Genomic DNA, 11,048 nt, shown 5'->3' with positions numbered 1-11,048 from the left:
ACATGAGGAAGAATGTGAGTACACACAATGCAGCTTGTCAAGTTTGCCAACAAATGAAGGATATTTTCAAATACCCGGTTGGACTGCTTCAACCATTACCAATTCCTTCCATGGTTTTCGAGGAGATAGTTATGGATTTCATTACTAGTCTCCCTAATTCGAAGGAAAATCAACTATAATGACTGTCTTGGATGACTTTCTAAGTATGGCCACTTCATTGCTCTTCCATCTTCATTTTCAGCAATCTCTGTGGCTAGAGTGTTTACCGGCGACATTATCAGACTCCATGGACCACCCCGAGTCATAGTCATTGATCGAGATCCTAGGTTCCTTCAATCCTTTTGGAAGGAAATCAATCGCCTTTAAGGAACTACTTTGGCCATGAGTACCGCCTACCACCCACAAGCTGATGGTCAATCTGAGGCCCTTAACAAGTGTATTGAGCAATACATTCGTTGTTTTGTTGCCGATTGTACCCATGATTGGGTTCAAGTACTGCCCCGAGCTAAGTTTTGGTATAATACAGCGTACCAGACTTCAGTAGGGATGACTCCGTCTCAGGCCCTATATGGTAGAGAGCCACCCAATCTACTTCGTTATATCTTGGGCAGCTCATCTGATGATTTAGTGGAGACGTATATGCTGAAACGAGATGAAGTGCAGGACATTTTGAAGTCTAATTTGCTTAAGGCTCAACATCGAATGAAGTTAGTGGCGGATAATAAACGCACTGATGCACAGTTTGAGGAAGGTGACTGGGTGTATGTCAAGCTCAAACCGTATCACCAGGTCTCCATGAGACTCCAATGCCATCATAAATTGGGCAGAAGGTTTATTGGACCCTTTAAGGTCATCAGGAGGATCGAAAATGTGGCTTACAAGTTGGACTTGCCAGATTCTACTCGCATCCATCCTATTTTTCACATATCATTGCTCAATAGATGCGTAGGATAACCTGATCAACATGTCATTCCCTTGTTTCCTCAAGAACCGGAATCTGTAGCTGATGCAAACCTTGAGGACAAGGTTTTAAATTCAAAGGGAGGTAATGTTATGAATGAGAAAGGTTTGGATAATAATCGGGAAGATATGCTGGAATAAGGAGCTTATGTGGATAATGGAGGCAGATGTCAGAGGATTAAAAAGCCAAATTGTAGACTTGGTGACTACGTTGTGAACCATGGTTAGAGGATATGGGTTAATTTATGGAGTGAGGGACAAGGAATCTGGTGATTATATAATTGGCAGAGTCTTGGACGTATTAGCTAGGCTGATTTTTATGAATACTCTGTACCCTTCTCACCCCAAATTCTTCTGGCATCTCACCCCTTTCTTCTAGTGTCTCATCCCCTTCTTTTTACTGTTCTATTGCTAGTTTTTCTCTGTAAGTTCCAGTTATTAATGAAAACAAGTTTTGTTGTTGCTGTGAATCTCTAAGTTTATCAGTTTTTACTTCAAAGAATTTAGTTGTTAATAAAGTCAATAGAAGAGAAGATCAAGGTTCAGAAAGGAGAAGATTAAAGTAAAAGAAAAGTTGTAACCTTATTCTCGGAAAGAATCACTCAAAAATCTTTCCAAGGATCAAATCACTTGGATTGTTATATCTCTGTCATTGTCATATCAATCAAGATCTGCATCTATCAAGGTCCTCAAACTGTCACAAAATTCAATGCTATATATTGGAAGAATGTTAGAAGAATCAAATATATTTTTGTCTAGCCAACTTCAAACTCTTTGTTCTACTCTTAACAAATATTGCAATTCTAGTTGATTTACTGTGTACTCAAAAGAGAGAAAAGAGAGAAAACAATTGGTGAACCACTATATCAATAGAATTAAGAGTTGCTCCCAACAATCTTGCTTTTGTTGTAATAATCATGATACTTATAGTTAGAAAAAATCTAAGTTTGTTTTTGCAAATATCGAGAGAAGGCGGAAGCCCCCAAAAATAGTTTTTAAGAAATCAGTGAGATAAGGCAGAAGCCTCCAAAAATGATTTTCAAAAAATGAATAATCAAAATATCAAATTAGTATGCCAATCCTGGGGGACATTATTTTTTGTGGTCTTTCTGTTTGCATGACTCCTCTTCAAGGGCAGATCCACCCTTTAGGGTGGAGATGGTATGGCACCCGCTAGGTTGGTATCATATATTTATGTAGAAATATTTCTTAAATTAGGTTAAATATTTGATCCTGCTACCCCCAATTGCAAACTAGACAAAGGTGTCATGGCTGGTAGACCTTGTTGAAAGCTTTCTCGTGTGTAAAATTCAAGTTCGAATTTATCTTGAACCTTGTCTGACTTTCCATTTTCGTTGTGTTTTTTATTTCCTTTGTCCCAGTCGTTTTCTTTTTGCCTACCTCCCAGTTTTCTATTTGTCGTTCATTATTTTTTTAATATTTTTCCTCTATTCTATTATTTATATGTGATCTCTAGCGAGAACACTCGATAAAGAGCCTCCAAAATTTACAAATTCAATAAAATAACCATTTCTCTTAATCTAAAATCTTTTAGTTTTTTCTTTCAAAATAAAAAACTTGGGTCTTGATAGGAATTTTGGATTGAGAATTTATATAATTTCTTTTTTATTATTATAAAATAAAATTTTGTGTTATTCTATGATTATTAAATACAATTTAAATCTCTTTACTATTTAATTATGATTATTTTGCAAGCATTGCCTAGAAAAATATGAGATTTATGGTTATAATTTTTGGGATCTTGTAGTTTATCTAATTCTGCATTTACTTATGGGGTATAATTCATCTATTACAAATATTTTTAAAATTTTACTTATTCTGATTGGTGAAATTCCCTTATTGAAAATGTTATTTTACTTGCATTGTTAATACTAAAGGTGTGAAAATATTGATTTTACTTGTATTGTTAACACTAAAGGTGTGATTCCTTCTTTAAAATGTTAATTAGATTTGCTTTTTAATGTCTGAGATGTAATTTTTATACAACATACTCAGTGAAATCCCACAAGTAAGGTTCGGGAAAGAGATAATTTTTATATTTGCAAATAAAAAATACATATTAAAGTGCCCGAATAAACTTAAAAAATGAACCGAACAAACGTTCCAAACAAACTCTATATTAGTTATTACAAGGTACATTAAAGGAAATTATGGCACCCACCACTTTCAAATCCTAGATCCGCCTCTGTTCTTCTTGTTCTATTGATCAGAAGCATCCAGCAACATCATGCCGGTTATTCTACGGGCTAAGCGCCCCCCCCCCCCCCCCACCCCAAATTTTCTCGTACCATATAAAACCTCCGCATTGAGGATTGCCCGAACCAACCTAAGATAGGGCTAGCTCTGACGAGTGCCATCCCTTTCGAACACATAAATATGCAAAAATTGTATCTCAACCTATAACAAGCAGTTGAAAGAATCTAAAGTATACGATAAAACGTAACGGCCAAGCACATGAAGGTGATATTTCAGCTCAAATTGAACTGCTTCAAAACAAAGTCCTTTCTTTTTCTTTTTCCTTTTTGGAATCAGAAAATGATAAAGGAATCAAAGGTCCAGTCCTTCGGAAGTCCAAGTTAGGTGGTATTGGCACAACTTTCACAATGTTTTTCAGTCAACAGTTTTCATGGAAAGGAAGAAATTGGCAGTGTCAAACAGTTTATGCCAAAGTAGAGCATAAATAAAGTGGTCACAAATAAGTATACATTAGATACACAACATTCACAAAGCCTAGAAACCAAGGGAGGTACACTGCTTCTTAGCGTGTTCTGGTATCAGTTTGTTTAAGAGCTCTGCAGACGCTCCTTTCAGCTCTGCAAATTAAATTTCACAAAATTAAGTAATGAAGAAAAGTTCAATTCCTAAAAGCATTGGGAAGGAATGATTAAACCTTGAGGCCTGAAGTTGAACAGAGGTGGCAATGGCCGACCATTAGGCAGACGAGCCTTAGGGTCACGGAGTTCATCAAAGAAAGTGTGAGTGCAAGCCTCCAACTGCAAATAGGAATCAAATATATCACTAAAACGCATAATAGACATTATCTTGTATGCCACACAACAAGCACAGGGACTAAAACCCCAATAATAACACAAAATGTCACTGAATCAGGTAATTCCCTCTTGATACGACTTCATAAATAACACAATTTATTTCGTACAGCATTTAGTAGATATAGTTACATAACATCAATGATACGACGAGATCAAGATTCATTTTTTGGATAACATAACAAGGGCAGAGTTCATATCAGCCACAGATGGGCTTTAAGTAGCCCCCATGGGAAAACTTAGAGAATATTAATCTTTCAGTCAAGAAACAAGTAACTGTGATTCAAGACTTAACCTGTGTTCTACAGCATTTTAAAGGTGTAAGATGCGAAGGAAATTTTTGTTCTATCCCCAACCCCACCCTCACCCCCTGCCCCAAAACGCAAAAAGCTATCTCTATGATCTCTTAGGTAGCTTGGCCTAATCAAACATGGAAACATATTGTCCAGTGTTTAGAAATAAAGAGAGTAAAACCAACTACAGTCCCGGGCTAATAGAACCTACATTTTTATTTTTGACAAAGAACAAAATATAGCTGTCTCAATAAGAAATTCTAAACAAGGGGAAGAAATGTACACTTTACTAAGAGGTTGTGGTCCTGTTACAGTGACTATGAAGCCCTTTAGTTAGTCCTGGTCCCACAACTAAAAGCAATGCCCAGAGGAAAGACTCCCGATTAACCTTCCAGAATCACACAATTGTTTGCCCCTAAAGTTGTGGTCTGAAGTTTGACCATTACTACCTTCTTAATATCCTTACTTGATCTGTCTGACGCATCTATAATTGCAGCTGAGATATTTGAGGGGAAAAAGTTTTTATACTCACCGCTGTGGACCTCAAATTTGGAGAATACTGGAGAAGCCTTGACACAAGATCCACGGCTTCGGGAGGCATCCGCTTATGAAAAATCTGAGCACAACAAGAACATGGCAATGAGTATAATGGTGTGCATGCAATGCATCAGTGCGTTCTGTATGTAGAAACAAGGACCATGAACCTTACTTTGTGCCAAGGGTGAGCTTTGATTTGTGGGAATTTAAACTCGGTGTAATTTGGATTCATACACTTGATTTCCTCCCGAGTTGGTGTTCCAAGAACCTAAACCATACAAGATTTAGTACAATTGCTTCAGCCGCCGGAAGATCACGAAATTAAGTTCATTATTGCTAAAGTGAAGATACCTTGATTATTTCAACAAGCTGATCAACTCCACTCTCACCGGGAAAGAGGGGCTGTGGACATTGCAATGGGAAAAGGATAAGAAAGATATCACGAATTATGACATTGTTCCTCTGTATAAAATTTAAATAACTCAATTCTGATAGAATAAGACCTGCCCAAGAAGCAGTTCAGCAAGGACGCAACCCACAGACCAAATGTCAATTGCAAACGTGTATTCAGTTGCTCCAAAAATAAGTTCAGGTGCACGATAGTAACGAGAACAAATATATGAAATATTCGGCTCGCCTTTGACCTGAAGGATAGCAGACAACTTTAGACAGCTATTAAAGAGGAACATGAAGATAAAAATAAACACAAGATAAAATTGAGCTGAAATCTTCCCATCCCACTATATGCATAGGAAAAAAATGTAATGGAGAAAAGAATAAAGTGTCGGCCTCTAGGGAAACTGATCAAGTCCAACTTGATTGATTGACACTAAAGAAAAGCACTTTCTTTTCTGGTAAATCCGCTTCTCTATATTTTACAGTGTTGAAGTTTACTTGTTTATTACTTGGTTGACAGCCAAAACTCAAAGGGGCAGATCATGTTCATGAAATAAACTCTTCAAAGAATAAGGACTATTTCAACCGTAAATACTTAGCCTCAGAAAATAGAACAGTGCAAAAGCACCTGTAGAACTCTAGCAACTATACTAACTGTAACCATCATGATAGTAGGACCAAAATCACTTATCACAAAAAATGGTGTACAACCACAATCATTCCTGGTTTACAGGACAAATCATTTATTTTGAGGATTCCTCCTGCATGAAATAGAGCAAGTGATAAAAATGACATTGCTAACAACTTCTAAGTTGCAAAACTGCTGTAGGTCAACCACAGAATAGATAAATAAATAGAATTTGTTCTTCATAATTGCAGTTAGTCAACTATCGAGTACAGGCACAGGCTTTATATTACAAGTTACAATTACCAGAACTTTTGCACTCCCAAAATCGCAGAGCTTAAGCTGGTGTGTGTGGGGGTTGACCTGCGACAGCAAACTGCACTAGTCAATATCATAAACCTTTACTAGGCAGACTCTAAAGCTTCAAATACAGACCAGTAAATTCTGAGGCTTGATGTCCCTGTGGCAGACTCCTATCCCGTGTATGTAAGCCAAAGCTCTGAAAATCTGAAGATGTGTATTGTCAATAAAAACTAATTTGCAACAAATATCCTCAAGTGTAAAAAAGAAGCTCACCAACAGTCATAAGCTGCAACAAATTTAAAAAATAAAACAAAATAAGCCGTAACAAGTATTCAGAATTAGTGTTGCTATAGCACATGAATCTGCCTTCTATTTAAAATGGAAAACCTGATATGTATAGAGCTTGACATAAATCATAGGCATCCTTTGGTTTGCTTTGCTGTAATGTCTCAATACACGGTATACAGTCTCAGGTACATATTCAAGAACCAAATTTAGATAAAGCTCATCCTTTTCTGTGGTTGAAAAGAAGCAATGCCTCAGTGAAACAACATTAGGATGATCAAGAAGGCGTATTGTCTGCAATTCCCGATTCTTGTATCTCTTATCCTGTAAAACCTTTTTTATTGCCACAGTTTCTCCAGTTTCAAGGCATTTGGCCTGTGAAAATACACACAGTTTCCAAATCAGCAACAAACTTTTAGATGAAACAAAAAGGGTAGTATGACTGTGCTACATGTTTCCAACCCTTCGCGTATAATATGCCATAATTAATAGTGGTAAACATCTGTAAAATATAAACAGTTTGTACCTGGAACACAATTCCAAAGGAACCCTGTCCAACAACACGCTCGGCCATGTAACTAATGGTCTGAATGCCAAAAGAGAATAAATTAGTGAATGAAAGCTTTTAAAACTTAGAGAAAAATGCATAAAAGGAAACGTGGAAGATAATTAGAAAAAGTAAGTTGACACAACATAGCTGGGTAGGTTGCACAGACATGGTAATTATGAGCGTTGAGTGGGTTGTGCCACTGCCACCCCACAGATTTCCTGTATTCCCTAGTATAAGTTATCCTCTAAGAAGTATTTAACTAGACTTAGTGTTCAACAGGCTCTCCCTAAAATATTTGTGCCCTTCATACCAGAAAATTGACTGATTTATGCCGACATTGAACTGACCAATTTTGTTTCGGTATATTTAACCCACTTGCGCAGTTCCCATTCCCCAGAACAGTGAATAGAAAATTGCTAGATATGAATAACCACGCTAGTTACTAAAAAACTGAAGAAACGGAAGGAAGATATCTCTAATGCACATCACTTATTATCCGAATCGTCATCGGAACTTTACAAGCACACTACTAACATACCTAACCAGCTACTAATATATTTGAGCATGACTTCCTTGTTTTTTCAAAACTTAAACCGGATAAATACATGCTTTTTTTCCATTGTTCAGATAAACATACGCCACTTCTTTTTTACGGTGGTGTTCGAACCAGCTTGCGCGCTCCTCGACTATTCAATCGGGTACTTGCTACCTCCCACCATCATAAGTACCGGGTAACTCTGTCCACTAAGGCTTAGGCCGATGGAACAAATCATCTAGTGTTTTTACCTCCGCTGGGATATGAACCTGAGCCCTCATGATTTTTCTCACTTCAACATATGCTACTAAATAAGAAAATGGCGTCTTTCAAAATTGACTATTTGCCCCTCTGCTAGAGGTGTTCTAGAAATGTCTGCAATTGAGTAAATAGATCTATGGATGAATGGATCTGATCGCCTTGGAAAATGGATAGACTTTGTACAATATATTTCATCACCATTGTGGAAAATTTTTAGGTATGAATATGTAAGATACATGTGACTTGATTGTTGCAAGATCGAACTTTACTTTCCAATATTTTAGCAAATTAAAAAAGGAAACTTTTACAAAGAGAATTATTCTTTGAATCTATAGATCAATTCCAATTTTAACTTTGATCTAAGTTTACTTTCTGAGTTCCTACGACAAAAATAATCTAATGCAAAGAGATTTAATTCCTTTCTCAACAATTCATCCTGTTAATTTGTAGTACTCATGAAATAAATATTAAATCCGTTACAAGATATTAGTCATGTATCACCCAATTGACAAGTGTAACAAAAAAGTTAAGAGCTTGAACCCAATTGTTGAAAACTGAACAATCAAATGATCAAAATTCTTACCTGCTTAGGCTCGCCATTTTTCCCCCCAATAGTTGTTACAATGATGTGGCCTTTTTCTGTTCCATTTCCATCCACTACAGCTGCTTCCATTTCCTATCACAGGTGAAACTGGCAAAGATAAACCAAGGGTAACAAGGAAAAATGTTCAGAGGAACGGACCAGAATATGTAGTCCTTCTCCCAGAGCCAACCTTTTCTACTTTATCATCTCTGATCTTCATTTCATTTATTTCTTCAGGAAGTTTGTCGACAAGCATGGCATCAGTTTGAGGTTTTCCACCTGCTGAAGGAATTATACCACCAGAAGCCATATCAGGAGCCACACTACCTTGCTTATAGTATTGATCAATGGGCACAACTCAACTGACAGATCTTCAGCATCCAAACACCTGGGACGCAAAGATATCCAAAAATTAGAAAAGATACATATCATAGTATAGCTATGATCAAGGTCGTGTCATACTTCTGGGCCAAGAAATGGCATACAAATTCGTGCAACATTGACATGAAATGAACAGAATACAGCCATAGCTGCTTGTGTTCTGCTCAGCAAGAACATACTTAGTAAGAATTATAGAAATGGCACTGCTGGCTTAGGTTATTTAATGTATTTAACTAAATGGTTAAGTTATGACTTGTGTATTAACAATTTTACAATATCATTATACAGAAGTCTATGCAAAAGAAACTTGACAAAGAGGACTTCAGTGCCACCGCTTGCGAAGGTAAAGAAGAATTCATTACTATATAAAGTTTCGCATTTTATCCCTCGATAACATAAGATCTTTTCTAGAGCTTGAGAGGATCCCAAAAGAATTCAACAAACAAATTGCCAAAAATAATTGCTGATACTATAACTAGTTCACTTCCACTTCTTGAATTTCCCTACGAACATCCCGCCCTTGACATTCCTAAACTTGACACTATGACCATAATGACCTTGACAAGGAAAACCTCAGTGCCACGGCTTGCAAAGGTAAAGCAGAATTCAAGATTATCTAAAGTTTTACAGTTCATCCCTCGATTGAACATTTGACACTAGGAACAATATGGAGATTTCATATGCTCCAATCTTATCTAGTATCAACCACAAAATTCGTGCAATGTTTACTCCTTGATTTACATCCTGTCCCTTGGATCTCCCTTTTAGTTTTGAAAGGCATGCTTTAATGCTTGTATCTTTCCAACTATCAGCTATTGTCTGTATCACCCTTGTTCTGATAAAGCTCTCTAATAAACGCCCCCAAAACTTCGCTCTATTGAAACACATTAAATTTCACAATATCCCTGTCATTCCTAGGCGTAATAGCCCTCTCTTTCTTTAGCATGATTTTTCTGCAAGCTTTTGGCAGTGTCTTGACGATCATCAAGACACCACTGAAAACTTCCAGAAATATTATTTTAAAGTCAGGCCACGAGTACACCTCCAGTAATAGCACAAGAACTGAACTTGTGTAAAGCTGTAAAATCATAAAATAGGTCAAATTGAGCTGAGCAAAATGCAAATAGAGCACTTTTGATGGATATATCAGTAAATATTCTCTGCATTTTAGCTACTTGTCATTTTCTGTAGTTCTAGTCAAAACTTAAAAAAGGAAAAAACGCAAATTCTCGAAAAAACGAAAAAAGTGAATCAAAAACACGTAGTTACGGCTAATGAACAGCTCACACATTGAAAAGCGCAAAGCTTGTGATCAGAAAAGCGTCAAAATACAACACTTTTAATGGATATATCAGCAAATACTATCTACATATTCAGCAACTTATTATTTTCTGTAGTTCTAATAAAAAATGTAAAAACAAAAAGTGCATAAGAAAATGCGAATTCTCAAGAAAACGAAAAAAAAAATCGAAAACACGTACCTGCAGCTAATGAACAGCATACATTTTGAGAAAAGCGCAAGGCAAAGCTTGTGATCAGAAAAGCGTTAAATAATCGCGATCGGAACAAACGGCGAAGAGAGGAAACCCTAGAATACAAATTTGTAAAGTTGAAAACTGTGAGTTTAGCTCAAGTTTCAAGGACTTTTTGATACAGAAACTTTGACTCTGTTGAGAGACTGGAGAAATTCTGAGGGAGCAGAGCGGACGCCAACGAGTTTTATGAATTTTAGTTGATTGGAGTTTGTTGAGTTACGTAACAGAACTTGGAGCACATGTGGCGTTATCTGGTTGGCTCATTTGACTTACGGCATTATGTTGACTGTATTAATGACTACTACTGTTGTGAAGCCAAGAAGGACCAATTCTGTGCGGTGGTAACCTTCTGAGTAATACGTAAAGTACACGTTCTTTTGAATTGCGGATTAGATATTTCTTTATATCAAAATTAAAATTAGTAATCTTCTGTTTTTGTCTTATATGTATTAGTTGACTGCACAAAATATTTAAGAATGTGAAAAAGACTTACCAAATTAAAATGTTGGAATTGAAAACTTAGGATTACGTACTAGGATTTGAAGCACACCCCGCATTGTCTGGTTGGATGGTTGAGATTTACTGCAGTTGTTGACACTATTAATAACTCTAGTTGTGAAGCAAAGAAGGATAAGTGCTTTGCGATGCTCTGCTGCATTCCAACATAAGATTCAGCTTCCAAATTAGTTTTATCCACGTGGCTAGGAAAAGAATTTAGATAAATGTTTATAAAGGG

At 36.6% G+C, this 11,048-nt stretch overlaps 1 protein-coding gene across 1 annotated transcript; it reads right to left on the bottom strand.

Annotated features, from left to right (window-relative positions):
• Positions 1–3,543: 3,543 nt before the first annotated feature.
• On the bottom strand, positions 3,544–10,491 carry LOC104094696 (shaggy-related protein kinase epsilon). Its single transcript, XM_009600672.4, has 13 exons — positions 10,259–10,491; positions 8,587–8,784; positions 8,397–8,489; positions 6,994–7,053; positions 6,570–6,842; positions 6,315–6,386; positions 6,186–6,242; positions 5,362–5,502; positions 5,210–5,260; positions 5,031–5,126; positions 4,854–4,937; positions 3,872–3,974; positions 3,544–3,794 (listed from the first exon to the last, which is right to left on the bottom strand). Exons 2-13 carry the CDS (start codon positions 8,704–8,706, stop codon positions 3,712–3,714), a joined length of 1,233 nt encoding a protein of 410 aa, XP_009598967.1. The 5' UTR covers positions 8,707–8,784; positions 10,259–10,491; the 3' UTR covers positions 3,544–3,711.
• Between the last annotated feature and the right edge of the window lie 557 nt (positions 10,492–11,048).

The sequence above is a fragment of the Nicotiana tomentosiformis genome, chromosome 9 (genome assembly GCF_000390325.3).
Source record: "Nicotiana tomentosiformis chromosome 9, ASM39032v3, whole genome shotgun sequence".
NCBI lineage: Eukaryota > Viridiplantae > Streptophyta > Magnoliopsida > Solanales > Solanaceae > Nicotiana > Nicotiana tomentosiformis.
This window is presented reverse-complemented; position numbering and strand designations above follow the sequence as displayed.